Source organism: Aplysia californica, unplaced genomic scaffold (assembly GCF_000002075.1).
Source record: "Aplysia californica isolate F4 #8 unplaced genomic scaffold, AplCal3.0 scaffold00185, whole genome shotgun sequence".
NCBI lineage: Eukaryota > Metazoa > Mollusca > Gastropoda > Aplysiida > Aplysiidae > Aplysia > Aplysia californica.
The window spans coordinates 918,686-942,616 of NW_004797455.1; the positions used below are offsets into that span (position 1 = coordinate 918,686).

Here is a 23,931-nt window from a genome sequence, read left to right on the forward strand (position 1 = left end):
GACAATTCGTTGTTATCAGGGTAGGCCTAGTGGATAGGCTACCCCTTTAAAAACGTGTAACCATAGGCAAAAAGAAGCGAAGAACATAATCTTTTTATTGAAAATAAAGAATAAATTTTAGTTTTGATTCTTTATTTTCTCAGCTATTTCATTTAAAGATATATGTCATATAAATTATTTAACTAAACCCGAAAAATAAAAATAGTTTAATATCGAAAGTAAGACGCTGAACGTAAATTTGCGAGATGTTCAACATGGCAGCCCGATAGCTGTAGGCCAGCATAGCGAGAGCATTACAGTCGTAAATTTACGCTGCATGTATTGGAGGGAAGGATTCGAGTGTCACAATATTGTGACTGGATCAAGCCGGTTAGAGAATGGTAGATGTTTTTGTGGAGATCTTAATGCATTTATGCTTTTGAGGTTTTTGTTGAGATCCAGATCTGGATGTAGAGCCTCTGATTTTACATGTATTGCGATGATACTGACAGTACTGACACTGAACTGAGACTGATACAATGATTTATTTACGCTGCAAACTGTACTTTGGTACTGAAAACACTAGATCTCTATAATTATTATTAAATCTCTAGTTAGTGCACTGCTACTATTTCTGACACTCACTGCTGATCTGTGTTTCTATACAAGTAGTATAGGTTTAGGCATGTTTGCCGATCTTCTGCCTGAGCCCAAAAGTAAGTAAAAGTTGTCAATAGTAGACTAGGAGTAGAGCAGCAAGGCATCTGCTAGACCCGGGGCCTGGAGAAGAGACGTAGGTCAGGTAGGCTACAGTACTATAGACTATTATAGTGGCCTGTAAGCACACGCCTCAGATGACAAGAAAAACCTGCTCTTGAGTTTCAGAGAGGGGTAATCTACATTTGGCCTTGCCTTATTAAAGATTTCAAAGAAATTGTTGAGAACCACCTTGCATTGCATGGCATCTGATCTCTCCTACAAATGATAACATTACAATACTTAAGCTGAATTGCCCTCAGGCCTCAGGTGTGAAGTTGTAACAACCATCATAATTACAGCATAGCATGACCCTCCCACTTTGTCCCCCCTCTGCTCATGGTTGCACATTAGCTTTCATCATTGCCTAAATTCTGTCTCGCGGCACACCATACCATGGTCATGTCCATATATGAGCCATTGCCAAAACGTGGGGAAAAACACACACATCTCACATTAGTGTGCATAAAATGTGATGCATTAGTATTTATTCCTCCAAAACGTATACACACGTCAAATATAGGATGTAGAACCTGCATTAGCAGTTTCAGACCCCTTGTCAGCTTTACAATCTTGAGTTTGTAAATTTTGTGCCAAAAAATGTTCGTTTTTTAGTGATTCCTGGAGTGTCATTTTGAGCACACCAATGCAAACTTCCAAGAATTTCCAAAATTTAGTATTTTTGGGTGTGTTTTTTTAATGTGTGCTTTGATCCTATGTTATTTGTCATTGAGAAAGGTTAACTTGCTCAAGAAATCGATTTATTTGTTTGCAAATAGACGAACAATTCTGATTACTTGTGCGTCTGTCGTGTCGTCACGGACTAGGTGTTTCAGAAAACACCATTATTTTTCAGTAGAATCACCGTAGCTGGTTAAATCTCTTTGCCTATCGTCGTTTATTCAATACTTCAAAAGCCGCGATGCGCGAAAGGAACATCGGGTTCCTAGATCTACGATTTCGGTCGGCTGTTTAACATTCGCCGTTATTGTCGTCAATTTGCGACGTGCCGGAAGTCCGAATTTCGCCCACTTTTGTTTTGAACGGGTCATCAAAAGTGCCTGGATATAATTGTTTTCTTGAGTGACTTCCACTTACTCGCGTCCCCAGAACAACGGAAGCAACGGGGGAAACAGAAAAACGAAAGTAGTCATTGCCTTCAGCGTCCGGTGACGCACAAGATTTTTGCGTTGAATGTGACGTACTGGGCTGTTTTGCGTGTTTTTAGGCTACTCTATTGAATATTTTAGTGAAATTGCGGTGTTTACACTGGATTCCTGGAACAAGAGTGTGATGTGTGAACAAACTTCGAGAGATGAATCATTTCTGTGGTTATAGATTTAGCTTTTGTGCTCAGTGATGACGTTTGGGGTGTCGTCATGCAGCCGTACAAGACTGACTAACGTACAAGAAATTACATTGTCCTAAGAGCAAACATTTTTAAAGTAATGTGTGCTCTCTTTACTCAAACAAATAAAAAAACATGTCCTTGTTTATCTGTCTAACTCAAAAATACACATTTGTTCTTTGTTGGTATGATATACCTTTTTCCAATACATTGTGTCATTGTCATCATTGTTATGTACAAGTAATATTTTTCATAATTGCTAATATCAATAAGTTTTCAACATATATTTCATACATGCAAGGTTCATTTAGAAGCAAAATACGCCTTTTTTGATCTGTGTATCTCTTAGTGCAAATTTGTTCTTTGTAGGCATGATTTTACCTTTTCCCAGTATGTTTTGTCATCACTGTTATGTACGAGTACTGTTTGTCATAGTTAGCCACATAATTGTGATCGTCCACTGTCTTTGATATGACCTGGTATCTGTTTCAAAGCAAAAGAAACCTCTCCTGGTTTTTTTAAAATTCTTAAAGTGCGCTTTTATCTCTGGAGGCAAGACTTTTGTCTTTTCCTGTACATTGTGTCATCATTGTTATGTACAAGTCATGTTTGTCATCACTGTTATGTACAAGTCAACTCCATTGATTTTGTGCTTTTGCCTCATATTATTTTAAAAATTGTTTTACACATGTGTTTTTCTGGTACTGAGGCTTTGATAACTGTATTTGTACAGCCTTTCACTATTGTGATGTGTTGTCAATGATAATGTCCAATGTGTATCCTTTCTTGTACATAACAATGATGACATGTTCTGTGCACTGCGTCATTGTTACAAAGCTTGCCATTCATATTACCATTATGAATGGAGTTCATAGTGTACAAAGTGTTTGTTTACTAAACGAATGGAATTTAAAGTCCATAATTTGCCTTGCTGCTTATCTGTTTTTGTCATCACTGTTACATACAAGAAATACAGTAGTTGCCAAACCAATAGACCCATATCTCCAAAACCGTACATCTCCTTGCTCTGATACTCTAGGAATATGAGCACTAAATGTCAATCTGTGACTGACAGAAAAGAGAGTCAAATTGGTAAGAAAATTTTTTTTGCACCACTGAGTCTCAGGAGAGTCTCACGTTTTGGCAATTGCTCATATGTCTTTTTCACCTTGGCAAAGCCATAGTTTCCAATATAATAATAAAGGAGGACATGTGGCTTTTGCTTTGCTGCTCTGCTTCCATTAGCTCCAAATTAATATGTAAAGAGTCATTTTTATGGCTGATCCGTTTTGGACACTATCACAGTATTCACAGGATTGATCGTACTATTTTTAACAAGATGCAGTGGTGAATTTGGAACATATTGGAGATTTGCAGTAGTGATAAAATTAGATCAGATAAATGCGGTTTTAGTTTTTTACTGTCTGCATGCTTTAAAGTGGATCACACATTTACCCAGAGTGCTATTCAGAGACAACTTTTCTAAGATTTTGGTGAAATGTTTAGTACATATATGTGCACAGTGCTTTCTTCGGAACTTGGCGATTTGGGTAACAAAGTAAGATTCAAGCACCAGATATAGCTGATGTTATATAACTATTGTTATGTGGTATTTCTATCGTCATTCAGTACTCAAAAATTTTAACCAGAAACGTCCATTGGTGGTGCTTTATTTACAACCTCTGTGTTTTTACTCTCTGTTGTGCCTGTGTGACTAGTTGTATAGTAATGAGAGATAGTGACAAGAAGAACTGTTACTGTTGAGCAAAACAATCACGGCAAGCTCCTACAAGATGATCAATTGTAGGCGCACAGGGCTCCACGCTGGCCATCACTTTCTTTATGATGCATGATGAGCAGCCTCACCAAATATCCTGTTTTTGTTATTATAGTGCAAGCTTTCTAGGTTATGGCGAAAATTTTCTTTGTCAAGCTTTACCTGTCAATGTGTTACACATTCTAAGCATGCATTTGAGAAAGTGACTGCGTTTTTATGCATAAATTATAGTATTATAGTATAAGCATCCATTATATCAGCAAGCATGCATTTGAGCAGAGCATGCCTTTGTTTGGCATACATTTAAATGGAGACGGCCGTATGATTATGGTCCAGGGTTTGATTAAACTTTGCCTAAATGGTAACTTTTAGTTAGGAATAATGGAGAGAGGAGGGAAGGGGCAGGGGGGAGGGGGGGGGTGTAAAAAAGTGGAGATTAAAGCAGATGACATCAAAGGAGGTGAAAGGAGTAAATTTACGGAAAGAAAATTCTTTCATCGCTTTGGTTGAGAGGCAAACATTGTACCTCGAGACTATGAGAGCCAACTGACAGCGTTTAAGTTTGTTCACTTCGTGTTTTCCGTTTGAGTAAATGGCCAGTTCGGTCTTCGTAGGAATTCAAAGGAAAATTTAGTCAGTCGTAACAAATTGATAGTCTTATATTGAGTTATTAAAATGTTACAGTCAGTCAATTGTCAATTTGAAAGCTTTTGTTCCAGGTGTGAATAGAATGACAGCATGTAGTGTGGAGTTTTTTCCCAACAACAGCATTGACTTGAGATGTACAATATAATTATTACTGAAGCACTTATTATTTTCTTTTACAGTAAACTGATGATCCTGACTCCTTGTACAAGTACAAAGAGGACTGGTTGTAAGCGTGGATGATTCTTAACGTTTTTATCATCTGGAACCAAAACTGTAATCTCAGAAGCAATTTCTGAAAATGGCATCAGCACTAAATGAAGATAGTGTTGAAAAAAAGTTGAAAACTGTTAACAACACACAAGACAGCATTCAAAGTTTGTCATTGTGGATCATCCATCACAAATCTCATCATGGAAAGATTGTTGAGCTATGGATGAAAGTTTTGAAGAAAACTGGTGAGTTTTTTTTTTACTCTTTCAATTTATTGCATTTGTTATAATATATTCTATAATAATCTTGTTTACTAAACTTTAAAATCTTAAGATTTCTAAAAGCATTATGTGTTAAATGACCCAATGGTTCATAATATTAGAAAAGGATCCGTAAAGAAAAATCTTAATTCCAGATGTGTGTGGCAGTAAGGATTGTGAAATACAAATGAGTTTCTTGCATTCCCATATAAGGATGAAATACAAGCCTATCAATGATTGTTGTGAATTATTTTTAATTAATTGCAGCTAGCTGGTAGTTTTAAGCCCAACCCTTAGAGACCTCCCCGCAAACACTGGATAAATTCTAAACAAATGGATATACAGTCAAACCTGTGTAAGACGGCCACCCATTGTCAAGGAGAAAAGTGTCCGTAAGACGGGTGGCCGACTTAGGCAGGACTGATCAAGCAAGATGAAGAAAACAAACCATTCCCATCTGAGGTCCCTATCGAAAGTGGCCGCATTGTTGTTGATGTTGTTGGTTTGTATTTTGTTTGTAATTTAAAAAAAAAAAAATTTCTGATTTTGCGCAATGGTGATAATAAAACGAAATGTTTCTGACGACAAAGACCGAGTGCCATGTTAAAACAAACACATGGGTTGCCACCACTCGGAGAACGAGCGACGCTTCTTTCGCAAGTTCATGTTGACGTTCTTTGTTACTTTGTTACAGACTGGGTAAACAGTGACCACTCATCTCACTTGCGATTTGTGTATGAGTTCTGGGCGGGGCTTTGGGTTATGAGGGATCACACGGTTACCTTGCCAGCAGCTGAAAATCAGTAACTATTGGTCAACAGTGGGAGGGGCCTACGCAACATGATCGATTGGAGGGACTACCCAACAACAACGACAAGTGATTGAATTATGACGGCTCGCCCACAACGCCAGGGGCCAATGCACAATTTATGACAAAACGTAATGGAGTCACTAAGGTGGCCGTCTAAGACAGGTGTTATTGCTTAGCGTGATAGGGGTTGTGTGTTAAAATATGGTGGCCGCGACCGCGTTGGACAGGTGCCTGTTTTACACAGTTAAATAATATAGAAAAAACGCAAGGGGGGAAATGGAAAGTGGCCGTTTGTACAGGTGACCGTCTTTTATAGAGGTGGCCGTCAGGGCAGGTTTGACTGTACTAAAGCTAAAAAGACTGGTCAGCATAACTAAGAGAAACTCTGAAATGAAGCACTGTTGTCTAGTAACAAAGAGGTTATTAAAAAAAACAATTTTTTTAGTTGCATTATGATTATGAGTAAGTATGGTCTGCTTCTTGTTTCCACTGTGTCTTGCAAAATTCCCTAAATTTCTTATTTTTAGTAATTTATATTATTGCTTCGAGAAGTGGGACTGTTGTAGTCTAACTCGCCATTATCTTTATAAAAAAGTCAACAATTGGCCTACATTTGACTTGTAAGTCTTAGATGGGTACGAAGAATAAAAAACAGAAAATTAATATTATCATGTCTGACTAATTTTTTGATTGGTCTTTGGCACTTTATTTGTCAGTTTACATGACTGATTTGTTGTTTTTTTTAAATTCTAATCCTGGATTAGTAAATTTTTTGCCTTTTTTTTTTTTACAGGATATGTTATCGTTATGCAGCCATTTTTCTTGCTGTGTCAAGAGAAAATGACTATGAAATTGGTGCACAAATGTGTGTATTTGAAGAATAACCTCTATTAACACTTTCCGTGTTGCAGGTTCCATTACCTTTTTTTATTTAGACCATCTTAAAGACATTGCTGATGCAGGTTACACTTCATTTTACTGGTTAGGTGTCCCATTTTTCACATAAATTGCATATGTGTATTACGACGCTGTAGAATGAGGCGCTCATCTATTTTTATGAGGAGTTATTGGTATCATCGGAAAGCTTATTTATTTGCCTTGCTTCTAATGGTGGAATAAATATCCTTTTATCTTGGATAGAACTCAAGATATTTGTGATTAAAGGAAGTGAGGTCACCTGGTTTCAGTGGCGAAATTAGCGAGAAAATGGCCGCCAAAGTTTGGTAACTCCAATAGCTAAAGAGTCTTTGAAAACTGAAAAATGACATATTCTGTGCCTTTAATAAATGTTTTTTTAAAGTAAATTTCACATGGAAATGTGTTTTTGTATGGACTTAACAGAGGTTGAGCCAAGGGGGAAAAAAAGAAAAAAATTGCCCATCAGCCAAAAAAAAGGCAGATTTCTTTGGTTTCATCTTTTTGACGTTTGCCTGATTTCACCATGATGCCTCACATATGATCTGAGAGAAAGTTAAATGCTTTTATTTGGCCAGCCTTTTTGTTGGACTGCTTCAAGTGAAAAGCTATTTTAAAGTATTGATTTGATGCACACAGGGGAGATGTTATTTACTTCCATTTGGTCGTTGAAATTGCTGATTTTTACATCATTGTATAGTATTTGAGACAAATTAATTATCGTCCGATTTTTCAAATGTTCTCTTTCAGTTCATCCTTCGCACCGTCTGACGCTGTTTTATCTGTGCAATGATGTTGTGCAGACCTGCAAGAAAAAGAAGGCATTTATCTATAATTCAACATTCAAAGAGCACCTGAGGGAAGCTGCTGCTCTTGTCAGGTATTTAGTTTTTATACTTAGTCAAATCACTGTTTCACTGGGTGGGGGTTGGGGAGTGTTTAAGAGTGGAATCGTTCCTCTCTTTTTTTCTCTCATCGGACATTGTATTCATCACACATTAAAAATGGTCAACATTAAGTTATAAACATGCTGAATATCAGATTTTCTTTTTTCCCCTTCTCTTGTAAGGTGCTAGTTTAACAGTTTATAGTTTTCCATTCCCCTGAAAAGTGGTATATTTTTTTCCCTGGGAAAGCTTTCAAAGTCTTGGTTAAAGTATGCAAACGGTGACCTGTTTTGTCTTATGAAGTAAGAGGAATGGAGAGATGGTTTGTGGCTTTTTTACATTCCTTCTTTATTAAAGAAATCAGTCGTGATTGTTAAGGTAAAATGCCTTTTTTGTGTAGAGAAAGAAGTTGGTGAACACTTTAGACAAAAACTTAGGAATGGGTTTTTTTGCTGATTGGAGTCTCTTGTTTCTTTGTTTTGTGAAGACTCAACGCAAACTGTGTGGGTACAGTACTTGAGAAAAAGTCAGCTAAGATTGTTTAGAGCAAATATTGCCCGTAATGACCAGTTTTGGTGTTAGATTAAATATTTTGCTTTTTGTATCAGCGGAGTTATATAAGCATTTCTTTGTGTCATAGGCTAGAAGGCAAGTCAAGGTTTGATCTATCTTTTGTTTCTAAATGTGTTGGTGTTGCTAGATTAGTAGCTGTCAAAGTATTTTGATTTGCTTAAGTATAAACAATGATAATGTTAAGCTAGATACATACTCAGTATTCTGATTGTAACTTAATGGTATTCAGATGCATGCTCTAAGGTCATAGGAATACTTATAACAAGATGGTTAAGATGGTCAAGTTCTGAGGATTGCAATGTGTAGAAACGTTGCATCACTTTTAACTCATTCGCTACGCCGAGCCGTGGGGGACGGCGTGGCTAAAGTGCCGTCAGTACGCTAAGCCGCCCCCGGCGGCTCGAGAACCGATCTTCAATTTTAGCTTAGATTCTATTCCAATCCTCATATCCATGTTAAAATAAAGGTCATAATATAATGTTGACTTCCGGGTCAAGCATTTCCACTGAAAATAAAAAATTTAGATGCAGTTTTGAAACGCAATTTCGTAGTTTATTCGACTTTGTTTTATCACGATGCCAAAATTATAGCCCGGACACCAGTCTTACTAATATTACACTACAAAATCTATCATTATTTTGCCCACTAAAGAAATGTAGAACTCTTTTTTATAATATTAATACGATTGGACTCATATTGCCAATGCACTATTATTGAGAAATCAATCTTTTTGAGTCTAGATCTAAATTGTCAAAATATTTTTTCTCCCCAAAATAACTACTTTTTGATGAAATTACACAAAAAGTGCCACTCAAGACATGTATAGGTTTATTCCAAATGCAATTCTGAATAATTCCATATAAGATACAAGTGGGGGTTTTTTCTGTTTGTGATCATTTTTCAAGATTATAAAAAATGTTGGGTTTTTTTCAGTATCAGATGTTATGTTCAAAATGTACAAATATTATGGAATGTAGGTAAATAACTGCAAACTTTTCAATATTTTCCAGTTCTATATTCTTTTATGGTTATTTTGATGTATCATTTGACTAGGTGCAAACAAATTTTTTGAGTTTCACAAAAGATTAATTTTTTATTTTCAAATTGTATCTGCATCCAATCAAAATTGTGTTGCATAATCGTGTCTTAAAAGAACCACAAAGTTGAAAAATACGTAAATAAACATTACAGATGTATTCTACAAACCATACTGAAAATATTGGTATATAATACGTTGATATTTATTTGAATTTGTGGCCCCAAAGACCTTGGGGGCTCTCGTGGCCTAGAGGTTAAGGTGTTGGCCTCTCATTCAAAGGTCCCGGGTTCGAATCCGGGTTCGAATCCGGGTAGCGACCGAAAAATTTTCTTCTCTAAAATTGTCTCCTTTCACCTCCTTTCCTGCTCTCTAGCAATGTCCCGTTGTCTGCTTTCAATTCCACTTTCTGCCCCCACCCCCTCACCTCCTTTGCCCCCTCCTCTGGGCTCCTGACTCTTTCTGCAGCCTTTCTACTGCTACTCCTTGGCTTCTCCTTACTGCTGTCTTTCTGCCACACCCCTGATCTTCTGGTAGGAAAGATCTACACCTAGCCTTCTCGGACAAGGGCAAAAAATCTCGGAGGGCCCGTGTGCAAGTTGCGCACGTTAAAGATCCCTTGGTGGTCTAAAATCGATAAGAGTAGGCTTCGGCCGCCACATGGGCAAAATTCAAAATTTCCTACCAACTGAAAATACTAGGAGTGTCCCGCGCGCTCATATGACCTATACAGTTGCGAGCGCCGTAAAACACTTTACAAAAAACCAAAGACCTTTTAACTGTCCACTAGTCATCATCTCATTCGCCCTCCCGAAAAAAATTTGTCCACAAGCCGAAAATAATACGTAGCGAATGAGTTAAATTTGAATGTCGTTTTTTAATTAACTTCATAACAGGTCGTTTTGTTTTTTTAACCCGTAGGCCTGTCGTGTACAATGCAACTAACTGAAGGAAGTTTTAAAATAGCTCGTAAAAATTGTGCTTTCCAATGAAAAATTGTAATATGAAGTGGATATTCATTTTATTTTGTGGATGGTTTATGATGTTTTGGAGAGAATGTGCATCATTTGCGTTTATCTTTTGTTGCAGGGATGTCTCAGTGAAAGGCAAAGTGGAAAGAATATTCAACATTTGGGAAGAAAGAGGAGTGTATGATGGAACTTTCATCAAACAGTTGCAGGCTATTCTAAGTAAGTCTCAGTATCTTTGGGTCCTATCTGCTTTTTCAGATTTCTTTGTATCTTTGTGTAGAGTGTTTACGCCTATGTATGCTGTGAACCCATTTTATTTCTTTCATTAGGGATGTAAACTGTGAGTGATGGAGGTTGTGTACAGGAGGAAGGTACACAGTTGTAGGAACTTGTCACCCTCAGGGGCCATTATGCTTTAACTCTTTTCATCCGGGCCACGAGTATACTCGTAACGAGAACCAGTCCGGGCTACGAGTATTCTCGGAACAACGATACGGTCTCGTCAAAGAAGCTAGTTCTGCTTGTAATTACCAAAATACGCAAATACGGCGATGCTAGCTCTGTGTGAATATTTTAATTTTTCAATGAACAGTGGTTTCTTTGTTTTTGATGGGTGTAGAAGCTTGAAAGATGTCTCGAAAACGCACATTCACGACCGACGAAGTACTTTTTAAAGTTGCGCTGGGTTGTGAGGGGGAATGATACTAATTTGATGATAGTGACTCTGAAATAAGTGCCGTAAATTCCGTTGTGGATGATAAGAAACATGACTTAGACTCATCTAATAGCGATTCAGATCATGGTGAAGGGGTCAGTACTGGAATTCGTGTTCGATGGGTAGAGCTAGATCTAGATCTATAAAATCCAGTGGGACGTCGTGGGCGCGGCAATCAGGGTCAAGTTCGAGGGTGGAATACACCTCAAAATCTACATTGTGCTATTGGTGTATTTCCTAACCACATACATTTACAAAAACTACATTCAATTTCTAACATAACTGCCAAATTTCCTTTAAAACCTTAGAGTATAAGTAAGAAATATAGCACTTTGAACTATACGCACTGACTTCCGACTCATATGGCGCGGCAGCCCCAGGACGGGTACAGAGTCCGTGGGGGTACGGCTAGGATAAAAAGAGTTAAGAGAGCTGCATGGATGGAGATGAGATTTTCCTGAAGCTCTGATAAGCAGTTTGAATTTGTTACATTCAGTCTATGACCTGTGGCTTACCCACCATAGATTTATGTTGTCTGCCAACGTCACTGTACATTTGTACACTCTGAGAATTGTACATGTTGTTATTTCTGTGGGTGTTTCTTTTTTGTTTTGTTTTTTGTTGGGTGGTTTTTTGTATTTTGAGAGGAGAGGATATTCTAAAAAATTTGAAATCAAAGGGTTCCTTGTTCATCATTTTATTTTATTTCTGATTGTATTTCGTGTTAATGTTTTCAACATAGCCATTGATGGAGCAGAATGTTTTTGGCTGTGATTGTGGCTTTGTAAGATTTGTTTGATGTTGCTTTTTTCGGGGGGGGGGGGGGGGGGTTCTATTTCTATATGTACAGGGGCAGAGTTTGCCTTCATGTTTGACTTTATGCCATGTTTTTTATCGGTCACATGAGTATTTGCTGTTCCCCTTGTGTCCCTCAGATGGAGGAACTGCCACGTCTAAAGCACATAAGAAGAAAGACAGAAAAGCAGCTAGGCATGGCAAACATGCCTTGACATTGCCTAAGATTAAAGAAGGTATTGGTGTGACTGAGACCCATGTATCAGCTGGGTACCTCTGTGGCCCATGTGTGCTGCTTGAATGCATGGGCGATAGAGTAGCTCAAGTTCATTTATTTGTCTTTTGTAATTCAGATCTCAAGTCAAAGGGTGCAAACTCAGATGACCGCTTGTCCAGGAAAGTAAAATATATAATCCTGATCGGAGTATTGAATGGAAAAGATTTACTTCCTTTTAGAAGTTTTGTTCCCCTTTGATTTTGCCATCTGTAATGGAGGAAACATACTGAAAGTGTGAAGTAGTGAGTATTCTTTGCTTATTATTTCAGATGGTCGAGCTGTGAAGGACTCTAAAAAAGTCCATGTGTCTGTAGATGAGAAGCCTGATAATGGGCCTGTCAGCCCTCCAGGAACCCCATATGTTGACCAGACTGCCAAAGAGCCTCCTGCAGAAGCTCAGGCTAACGACAGTATGACAGAACGAGACGCAGAGGAGAGTGCACGCATTCTCGCAGAGTTTAAGGTGAGTTGCTTTGATTTTATGTGGTTTTCTTTTTGTGTTGGATTGCCTTGTTTTTTGCAACCCCATCAACATTTGTGTCAGATCAGAAATACATTTCTCTTGTTGTAGTTTGCCATTTCACGTTACAGGGAAAAATAGAGGTTAAGAAATCACTATCTGGCAAACTGCAATCAAAAAGCCATGTAGTCTTGTAGCTTCAAGGGTTTCATAGCACATATTTCAGCACTTCAATCTCTTTGTAGTGATCACTTAACCTCAAAATGTGATGGCTTTTCTGAACTGCAGTCATCTTGTGTAGGTACAAGGTGTCTTTTAAATATGATTTTAAATAATTATGTGCAGTGTATACGCTTATTCAGACACCTCCCACTCATCCCGATTTGATCGGGATATCCCGATTTTTTAAATATTTGGACTTTTTTATCAACAGGAATTTGGAACACTATGTTCTAAAACATCAATGGAGTATCTAGTAGTTGACTCGCACACTTTGAAAAATCCCAACTAAATTTGATGTAATATATATCGATTTGGAATACCGACTTAGTTACTCTCAAGATCTACATTCGTTTTTGTTACCCGGAATTCTCTAGTTTATGACCTGATGACTGTAACAATTATGACATAGGTCTACAAATAATCAATATTATTTGTTGTTCTGCTGTTGCTTTAAAAGCAAGCTTCGCCAGAGTTCTGGTTAGTCGGGCCCGTCATCAGACCTGTCCGTAAAACTTTTTAACCTGCGTTTGCATCTCATGACATGACCTTGTGTGAGTAGAGCATATGTCGGGGACTGTCAATTGTCGGGGTCAACAAAGTTCATTCTTGCTGATCAAATTGGTCGAAGTGTCTTTTGGGACTTACCAGTGTGGGACGAGGGGGAGATAGACTCTTGGGCTTGAAGTGCTTGATGTGGTAGGCCTACATTACTTATTCAGGATAAAGGAACTAGGAAAGGAAAAAAATAAACAACTTTGGAACCAAATTTTAAATTTGATTGGAACTGAGGTCTGTGCAGGATGGCGCGATTGGGGATGCCTTGAGTGTACACATGATGGAAGTCAAACCTTGTTCCTGTATGAAAACGCGTGCCTATTGTATGGGTGATTCTAGTTACGTGTAAGCTGTTTTCAAGACTTGCAAGAGTTTCAGCATCTCTGTAACATGCGTTCCCCCAGTCTAGCCAACTCTTGACTGGAGTACATGCTCTCTTTCAGTTAAATTCCTCTACTTTGAAGCCCAAATATTAATTTGTTCCGGCAAAAGTTTTGTCTTGCATGCTTGCCTCACAAAAAGTGAACCGGGAACCCACCCCACCCCACCCCAAAAGGCCTTCATGACTGATTTGCCATTGATCCCTATTTTTTTCACCAGATCCTGATTTTTAGATTTCATAGAGTGGCAGGTCTGGCTTATCAGAGTGTATGCATCTGCAATGCAAATGAGACATTTCCTAATTGTATACTCATGCAAAAAACAACAACAACCCAAAACTAAACAAGGGTAGGCCCATATGATGGGGAGCAAGCACCAACAAAAAGATGTGTTTTGTTATTATTATTTTAAATATTTTTATGTTATCTACTCTGACACCTGTAGGTGGGTGCTCTGGTGTGGTCTGCTCCTTCTTTCCTATCAAACATCATCTATCATCCTGATCTCTCCTCTTTTGTGTTTATTACTCTCTTGTAATACCTTGAATCTTCGGCACTTATATGACCTTATTGTGTTGCAAGTGCTATAAAACTCTTACTAAACAAAACTAAAGACTTTAAGTAGTAATAGATTCAAAGGAGATTGATTAACTTAATATTGGTGGCTTTAGTTGTGTGTGCCTTTAAAGTGTTTTATTATGAGTTTTTGTTTAATATATAGTGTTGTTAGTTACCTTTTGTTTTGCTACTCTTGGAAGGACCAGGTTGCTATATGATCAGATAGGTTTAGTTGAATGTGGGAAGTGTTTTGTGAACCTTTCTTACTCTATTTCTATATTCTCATATTCACAAAGAGAAGCCCAGAACTAGAAATGTGATTTTGGGGGGATTTATTTTAATGATATAATGAACAGATATATGATTTCATTTGAAAGATTATATTCAGCCTGAGGGGAATTTCTTTTAATAATTTTTTTTTTACTCCTCAGCCTCACGAGATGATAGACCAAATAACAGCTTTCCAGCGCCAGAAGTCTGAGATACAGATGAAAGTTAGTCAGCTGTCTCACCTGAGACTGGATGCATCAAGTATTGAAGCGATCAAACACCTGAAAGGTAAGGGGATCTGTCTGGCATTTTTCCATTTTTGTTTCCCTTGAACTATCTACTGGGGAAATCATGAGTTCTATAATCTCCTCCCTGTGTCACAATATCGTGACCTCAGTGCACTGGGATCGCGATCTGAGGTTGAAAGTCAGTCTCTGGGTGCTCTATGAGCTTATGGCTTTGGTTCAAATCCAAAGTTGAGTTTTTTTTAATGCTTTATTGAGTTTTCAAGGCTCTCATCCCTTTTGGCTGGGTCCTCACAGAGATGGACTTTAAATTTAGAGGTCACTCCCTCTCAAGTCACCACATAGTGTTAATGGGGGCGTTAAACCCACTCACTCTTTTTTCTAAATACCGTTTGACAACGCTGTTAGCATTTTTGTAGCTTTCATTACTTTCAATAGCATGTAGCATGTAATGTTTTTAATGAAAAATTGAAACGGTTGAGTACTGTATTTTAATCCGTGTCTGTGGCAAGCATGTCTTTCTTGTCTTTTTTTTTCTCCATTTTTCATTGTGTTTTGTCATTGATGCTCCAACTAGAGAGATAGATGCTATACACTCATTAACTTTGCTATTTAAAGCTATTATTAGTAGACACATTTTTGGGGGGTCTTCCCTTCTTTTTTCCTTCTTTTCTCCTGGGCATGTCTTCTATGTAAAATTCTTGTATGTTTGTGTTCACTCCTGTGGAAAAATGACAAAGTGCATTAATTCTTCGATAGTATTCTCTGTGGATATAGGCTATGCTGAGCTATTAAGTACAATTTTATAGCTTTTGTAATGAACCCTTTGATTTCAGGAGTGTTATTTCACTTTTGTACGGAAGCAATTTTATCATCTAACCTTTCAGCACCACAAACTATCCTATAACTTATAACGCTTCCCCTTTTTAACGAATTAGCAAAAAATAACACCACACTGAGTGGAAATGAATGCTCCATCCAATCAATATACGGTCTGATCATAGATAAAATGGATTTGCTGGAGTTCCATAGACTTTTGTTATGACTATAAACGAGTGAGCCATGTCAAGGGCAAGCTAAACTGACTCAGGTATAAAACAAAGGGTTAATTATAGCATCTTTTGAGTCCCTTACTACAGCATGTGTGCATTTTCAGATCAAAAGAGAGAAGATCTGTTGGAATTTAACTGTATTTGCTCAGCATTCTTGACTTCTCTAAAACTTGCAGTGCTTTTTAAATTAATTTCCTTTTTCACAGACAGAGCACATGGAAATGATTTCTCCAGTCATTTTGAGGACTCTTGCATGAAGCTGGAGGATCTAGTGAAAAGGCAAGCCCAGCATCTTGAGGATCAGCGAGCATTGTTGGACACTTTGCAGACAAGCGAGACATTTTACGAGGAGCAGTACAGGGAAGCCAAAATTGTGGCCAATGTGAGTAAAAGCTTGTGATATAGGATGTCTGTTGTATCCTTTGAATTATAATTATCAGTACAGCTTGAAGTGTTTAAAGTTATGTGTCACGTTCATATGTATACCTGGTTACAAAAATACTGTTACTTATTAAAGGATTGTGGGTATTTGTATAATTGCAGCACCAAATATTTGTGCTTTAAAATTTCAATTAGGGCACAGCATATTCTCTGTTTTTCAGTTTTGTCTTCTTGTTCTGTTATGAGACAAAATTGTCGTTTGGCAATTTGAGTGCTATATGAACCTATTATGATTTGCTGATAAAACTGAAATTAATTATATATTTTTTCTTCTTTTCGTTCAGAAAAATATCTCAAAAGATGCAAAACACTGAATTTCTATTTGTGTCCTCAGGCGTACAAGAACTTTGGTGCCAGAATAAACAATATGAAAAAAAGGCTGGACGAGCTGAAGAAAAGCATGCCAGAACCAGACAGTCCCATCCCATCTCCAGACATCAACGCCCCATCCCCGGGCAACACTCCACCTCATGTTGGAACTTCCAGCTATGGTTATAATCCTGCCAGGCCCTCAATGGACTATCCTCTGGATGGTAGGACTTGTTTTATTTTTCTCTTATCAATTCCCATGTCTTTGAAAGAAATAAGATTGGGTTTCTATACATTGTGAAAAGGTTCATTGCCTGGTTACTGTGGTCTCAAGTTCATGTTGGTGCTTTTTTTGTTTGTATTGTTTGGTGGAAAGATGGTACTGAGACAGCATCATCTTTAGACAGGCAAAGGCAAAACTACTGTCTTTTATCTCTGGACAAAAGTTTTATTGCTGTAAGTGTCTTAAAAAGATGAAATTTTGACTTGAGCATACTTGTTTATTGGTAATAATTATGTCAGTTTTTCAGTCATCTGCTGCTGTCATTTAAATTTGTTTATACTCACACACAGGGACTTGCACTTGTTTTTATTTGTAAAGTAGATAATGATGTTGTGAATTTGTTGTTCCCAGCTTGGAATTACAATGGTGCTGATGGGGTCACTGGTGTGGGTCACTCTTTAAATGATGACAACACATTTCAAGGTATGAAAATTGTAGCTAATGTTTGTGTTTTGCCCATGTCTTGATTTTTTGATCTGTTGCTTCTACACTTTACCTTTTTTGGTGACTCCTGTTGTATAACTTGAATTTAGAGCTGGAGGCAAAGTACAAAATAATTCTTGTGAAAGTTCCTTTCCTCAAAAAGCACAAATACCTTATCTTTACCCTATATTTAAAACTTTTGTCCCATGCATGGTGCGTTTCAGTCAGTTAGTAGCCATTTTGGAAAGAACCATTCTTTTGACAAGTGTTGATGATGTATGTTGTACGTTTGTTTTGTTAATAAACTTCAAACGAATAAGAGAATTTTATCATATCTGTGGGTAAATTTTTGCTACCTTTTTGTTTGCAGAATCACCGCCTCTTGAAGCACCATCACCTGAGGGGTCTCCTCCAGACCTGAACTTGGGAGGTTCAGAAACAAGTGAGTTGCTCTCTTGCTACATATTGATTATAATAAGGTATATGAAAACCTTTAGGGCTTTTGTTGAGCCATGCAATTTCTTGGAATGTGTTTGGATTCAAACAACTAGTCAGTTTGGTTCCATTAATTGATTCCCCATGGGACAGATTCTTCTGAATTGTTTTCCATGATGATAGGCCTACTGTTCTCTGTGTATCTGAAGGAGCTTTTTAAGAGCATCTTAGTTTGCTTTGTTGAGACTACATCTTTTCTCCTCTGTGACTTGTTTTAGCCCGTTTCAAACTGAGCTGCCAAGCTTTCGGCTTATTTGTTTTCATTGAGCCCACGGGCTGTGTTGCCTTTGGTGGATACAGTTGTGCTTTGGTCGTGGAAAGTGTGTCTTTATGTATACATGTTTGTGTGTTCGTGTTTATGTGACTGTGTTGGTATGATGCTGTGTATCTATTTTCTGTGTGATAGCAGCTCATGCAAGCTCTGTGTATATTTCAACCATTGGAAGATCAGTAAAGTACATTATATCTTTTCTTTTGCTCTGCAGTATTATGGCACATTTTTTCACAATGGAAAATGTGGTCAGCTTTCAATATTGCTCAAACAGGCAGAGATTTCTGTTTACTAGCGTTCAGTTTTGTGTCATAGTGTGAAGCCTTATCACAGTATTGATATTTTCTAATCAAAATTACACAACAATACCTTTGATTTTAGAAGATGGTCAAATTTATGCTGTCTGTGGGATTATGCGAACCTCAGCTATACTACATTATCATCTATACTAGGAGAGAGAATAACCCTCTCTACCCTCAGAGTGTAGCTCTGAAGTCTAGGGTTATGAAAGGAAAGTCAAGAGGGATGGAAGCAATATCCTGAAAATATTTTATAAATATTTGGTAATTGTAGAAGATTGGAGAATATTCTTATGAGTTAAAATTAAAACTATTCTTCTTGGATTAGAAAGAACTTTTCAAGTTTTTTTAGTCAGCTTCCTTGATATTTATTCCACATTTTCCACAGCGAGTGCCAGCTTTGAATCCCGTTTGGCAAGTTTCTTTGACCGGAACAACCAGTCAGAATCGTCCAACCCACCAGTGTACACGCCTCGCCTGGCGTCCTCCAACAGTAAGTCCTTCAAGCTGGATGATGAAGGGGGAACAACTCCCCTAGATGATGAGACCCCCACCACTCCCGTACAGGATGAGCACGCTGCGTCTCCACCCAAGAGAAATACTCCTCCCAAGAAAGAGAACCCCATTGATTTCTTGTCTCGGCTGATTTCTCAAACACAGAAAAACCCAACGACAAAGAGTGGGACTCCAAGTTTCTTGGATAGTTTGACATTATTGTCCAATGTTGGCAAATCTGCGACGACCCTGGACCGGGATTCCTCCAGGGACGTTGACACGGGCTCGCAATCCTGGGCGTCCTGGAAGTCGAAATCAAACGAAGTGAACACCTCGCCCTCTCACCCGTCATCTCCCTTGGGCTACTCTCCAGCACAGCCGACATCACCCACCCAGTTCCCCCCGAGGACCCCAACAATGGTCCCTCCTCCCATACCAATGCCGGTTCCTCCCCCCATAGGCATGAGCATGAGCCTCACCATGCCTCCACCGCCTCCTCCCCCTTTCACGCTCACTGCTGGACTTGCTACTCCAGATTTCTCAAACCCGCCCCCTGGCTTTCAGCAGACATCTCCGGGACAGAAAGAAAACTGGCCCGAGTCAGGTGTGAGTCCAGGTTCAGATCTGCTGGGGGGTGGACGGTCAGCACACAACTCTGTCCTAAAGGAGCTGGTTCCTGCAGACAGCTTTGAGTCAAAGTCGGGTTCTAAGTCACCGTCAGTTCCCAAGCCGTCCACATCCGTTATGGATCCAGATGCCATGGATATTGTCAGTGACGAGGATGAAGATAGGGAGGTGGGACCTGTGGGAGGGGAACTTGGTGGGGAGGCAAAAGCAGAATTTGCTCAGAAACTAAAGCAGAAGACGTCAGCTCAGAGCTCGCTCAAGTCTCATGTGTTTGTGCCCAACCCTGAGCGACCCAACTTAATGACCCTAACCGTGCAGGATGATCTGGACGAGGAGGACATGATAGACGAAGATACTGTCATGGAAGATGCGCCGTCATGGTCCTCGAGGTCTCGAAAATCCTCTCACAAGTCAAGGTCACGGTCGAGGTCACGAGAAAAGGAAAGATCACATCGGCATAAGAAGAAGAAAAAGCACAAGCGCAGCAACTACAGTGATGATGAAGATTCCAGAATTTCCGACTCTGGAAATGACAGTAAGAATGTTGGGAGTGTTGTCAAGAGGGTGGATTCTCGCTCAGGCAGCAGAGGTCGGGATAAAGGCGACAAGTTTGACGATAAATATAGGGATGACCGCTATGACGATAGAAAGCATGACCAGCTTGAAGACAGAGACTATGGAAGCAGGAAACCTATGAACAGAAACGAACGTGGATCAAAAGAGTTCAGAGATCCAGTGGAGGCTTACACCCAAGCCTATCGCGACGCTATGTTCCAACAATTCAACCAGGGTCGTTTTGGGTCGTACGCTAGCGGGCCACAGCACATGGAGCCTCCGCGCAGGCCTAGTTTCAGGAAATATTGACCTTCCTTGTCACTTTGTTCCTCATTATGCTAAGCGACACCAATTATTGACTACGGTGAGCTTTCTTGTGTGAAATGATAGTCACATTCTTTCAGATTTTCATACTTGAGCACTGGAAAAATGTTGAGTCAGTTCATGAAAAGTGCTCAGGGACGTATCACCAACTGTAGCTAGTACTGTTGAGAGTCATGGTTCAGCGATTGTTTGATATTTATATCATCGTGATCAGTAGAACAAAGTGTATCACATGGTATTATTGGCTAGTACGTAGTGTCAATAATGCAAGCATCGGAGTTTGACAGAATCACAAGAAGTTTGGTGAAAAAAAAATTGTATATTGACAGTTTTTCCTTTTTCAAAAAGCATACATTTTGGACATATGAAATAATCATTTCCAGGGGGGATAATATCCCCGGAAATGACGGCCTGTGGTGAACCTGTTCTCACGGTGTTTCCTGTCTATGAGCACACAACTTCATAGCAATGTTTCTTGCCTGTGACAGGAATTGCATTGTTGGAACCTACCTGGACACATATGTAGTATTGCTGCTGCATGTGTGTCAAGATCCTACTTCAGTCATCAAAAGAAGCCCTTGTAAGAGCTGTTAAAGGGATTATTCTGAGATTGTTAATGTTTGGGTTGGTGTTTGGTCATTTTTCATTTTGGTCCCTGGAAAACTTGCACATACACTCTTGCTGTTGTGTTCGTTGATCTGGGCCTTTTGTATAGAGAGGAACCATCTTGAGAAAATTTTCTGAATTGTCTCTTCTAAATTTTTGATAGGTGTGAATTAACGATTTAAGTCTTTACTTTTTGTATTGCCACTTCAAGAGAGAGCAACAAATTTTTTATTATGAAGAACACCTGTCATTGATTGATAAGGAGACAGCTGATTGGCTGACTTGTTGTAAAATTGAAAGTCAACCAGGCCACTGGTGTGAGCATTTTTATATTTATCTCCAAGAGATAATTTTGAGCGATGAATAATTTTCATGTCTGTCTGGTTTATGAATGAAAATGTATCGAAAGAGTGTGATGTCCAGAAGCCTCTGTCCCTATGCAGCTATGTTATTACATTTGTCTAAGATAGTATTATAATGCTGGTGATTGAGAAGAAGCTTTTATGATATTGCTTGGTAACTGAATTTTCTATGATTTTCTGATTTTGATTTTGTTGGCTCTAATTTTTGGGGCTGTTTCATTCGTTTTCTTTTTTTTCTCCTTTCATTTTCTCAGTTCATGTGAATTCTCTGAACCAAATTTGAACAGAAAACGCTAACAGGGTAACTGAAACTATTAAGCTGCTGCCAATAAATTAGTATCATTTCTAGAAATAGTCTAAAGTCTAGTGGTTAGCATGCAGGACTCACAATGATAAGATCAGGGGCTCGATCTGAATCTCAAGATCAGCAGTATTATGAAATTTGCTTGTTAACCTGTCATTGGTTACTTCGCAGGCAACAGGGGCAGAAAAGTGTAATTGACGGTGCCCGGCATCTCAGATTTAAAGGGGAAAATAAAGCACTTAAAGAGAAAAGATGATCGTGTTGATCTAAAGTGTCTACCTCTGGAAGAAAGAGGACAGACGAAAGGAGAGCTAGTTTTGTTGCTTTCCCAATCCTTGCCCTCCCCTTTTTTTCAAATGTTGTACCTTAATGGCAGTTATTTATACATAGAAATGAAAATGTTATAGCAGCATATCTTGCTCAAAACGTTTAAAATCAGACATGTGGAAAATGCAGCTTTCTGCTGTCCAGAACATTTGACTTTCTCGGCCGTCAATCATAAGATGATGACTGTAGCGTCCTTGTACTCATTGTAACATGATAGAAATGGGAATTGTTCATTTTCATCACCACAAGATTCTATTTTGCAGAATGAAAGGTATATTTTTTTTCCTGTATTGTTTTTTTCCTCTGTCTTTTCATTTTTTGTCATGCATGTGTAGAGTTTATGAGGGTTCCAATTCTGGTATTGCGTACTTGGGTTCAATGAAGGCGATATTAGCAGCACCCTTAGCAATGCTGTCTCGGCAATGAAACGTCCCTTCAACTGTTTTTGTCACCTTTGTATTGCCAGGAAAGTTGGCAGTACTTGTGTCAACAAATTTGTGGAAGTCAATGACCAAGTACATTGTCATAGAGAACCTGAAGTCTCCAGTACAGAGGAAGAGACATGTTTGTGAAAAATATGTTGGCACTGATGTCACAGTCTTAGTATTCTTAAGTCTTTACCTGAACTTGATTTTTATCACACAACATCTCAGAGAATGCAGTTTCCTCAGATACGTTATCCTTTCTCTTATCTTGTCTTTTCTTTATGCAAGTACTTGTTGTATGAATAAGTTGGGAGAGGTTCATAGAAGGCATTCATAATTAACCACAAGCATGCTCGTGTGTATATATAAATGCATTCCATTTCTATATTCATTTTATATTGATCAAACTCATGATTTGACCAGAAAATCAAAATTCATGTCCCTTTAGTTCTGTGCCTTGTTTTAAGCTTGATTGGAAAATGCCCCACCCCACAGTTTTAGTTAATACATTAGTGAGGTAAAGATAAAGCTTTCATAAAAATGGTCAGCCTCTATTTTTTATAGCAAGTGGGTCAGTGAATATGAAGGTGGGCTGCTTTCGAGTTTTCAGGGACATTATAATGAGAGTGAGAGTCTTGAGCTGTTCTGTGTTTTACTATTTTAGTGAACTCTTATGTGTGATTTGAATTTGGGGCTGTTGGAGACTGTTGGCCTGGTGTACAACAAATACTCTGTTTTCACAGTTTACTTTTTTTTTTTTGGGGGGGGGGGGGGCATACTTCAAAGGAACATGGTCATCTGTCTCTTCTTGTACGGTGAGAACGAATGAGTCATTTCTGGTGTAGCTAGTACAGGGTGTACATGTATAGTGAATCCATACAGCTAGTAGGCCTACTTCTTTTTGTGGATTTTAATTATATGTGTTACTTTGCCAAGTTTGTTTGTTGTAGTAGTGCTTTTTTAAAGTTTTAACATGTTCTGGAGTATTATGTATATTATTTGACATGAACAGACACCGTTAAATTTACATTTTCATGATCTGCTGACTTTGAGGGTTTTCATTTGATTTGATTTGTGTTGGGACCTTATCTTTGATTTACCTTGTATTACTTAAGCAACGTAATATTTTGAAGCATCACTGGCATTTCATACCATGTCCTCATCCTAATCAGTTACATCGCCTTGTTCCAGTATCTCATCCTGGTTGTGTTTCACATGAAGTTGCTGCCTTTGTGTTAGACAAATGTTGCAGTCATGTTAAATGTCACTGAGGCAAAAGATTTTTCTCATTTCCATTTGAAATGACATAAATAACATTGTCACTCCCCAGTGTGAAAGGTCAATGTAAGAGGGTTTCCCTGAGTTTGTTGTTGTTACTATGATAAAGAAAAAGAATGTAGCTGTGGAGTGTTGTTTCCATTCTGTGTCATTGCTTTGTAGGTTGGTTTTCATTTTTAACAATGTTCTTATTGAAATAAAGGGCAAATTCTGCTCATGTTTGTGAGACTTCAAGTCTACTTTGTTAAAATCTACATTTGTCTTGCACCGTCTCAGAAAAGAAGCTTGGAAATGGTAAAAGTAAAAAGAGCATTTCTTTAAACTGTGTGAGTAATGACTGCTGTGATACTTCCTTGTTATTGGGGTCAAACTGTGTCTGGAACTATATTTTCTCGTGGATTAACACA

The 23,931-nt window shown here is 38.5% G+C and overlaps 1 protein-coding gene across 3 annotated transcripts; it reads left to right on the forward strand.

The window, feature by feature from the left end:
* The first annotated feature begins 227 nt into the window (after nt 1-227).
* Nucleotides 228-23,027, forward strand: LOC101858780 (regulation of nuclear pre-mRNA domain-containing protein 2). 3 transcript variants are annotated; one of them, XM_005098518.3, is made up of 12 exons: nt 228-380; nt 4,688-4,963; nt 7,455-7,584; nt 10,290-10,390; nt 11,822-11,917; nt 12,228-12,421; nt 14,565-14,691; nt 15,907-16,082; nt 16,476-16,674; nt 17,085-17,156; nt 17,527-17,598; nt 18,610-23,027. In XM_005098518.3, exons 2-12 carry the CDS (start codon nt 4,807-4,809, stop codon nt 20,205-20,207), a joined length of 2,922 nt encoding a protein of 973 aa, XP_005098575.1. In that variant the 5' UTR covers nt 228-380; nt 4,688-4,806; the 3' UTR covers nt 20,208-23,027. The 3 variants fall into 3 exon arrangements, with proteins under 3 accessions (XP_005098575.1, XP_005098574.1, XP_005098576.1); XM_005098517.3 differs by having other exon boundaries at nt 228-369; XM_005098519.3 differs by lacking the exon at nt 11,822-11,917 and having other exon boundaries at nt 228-369.
* Nucleotides 23,028-23,931: the final 904 nt, after the last annotated feature.

What these genes read in the sequence shown, in the direction of transcription:
- LOC101858780 (XM_005098518.3), top strand. Translation starts at nt 4,807, where the DNA reads ATGGCATCAGCACTAAATGAAGATAGTGTTGAAAAAAAGTTGAAAACT. An exon ending in ACAGTTGCAGGCTATTCTAA is followed by an intron (nt 10,391 to 11,821) that starts GTAAGTCTCAGT and finishes TGTGTCCCTCAG; the next exon opens with ATGGAGGAACTGCCACGTCT. An exon ending in TGATGACAACACATTTCAAG is followed by an intron (nt 17,157 to 17,526) that starts GTATGAAAATTG and finishes TTTTGTTTGCAG; the next exon opens with AATCACCGCCTCTTGAAGCA.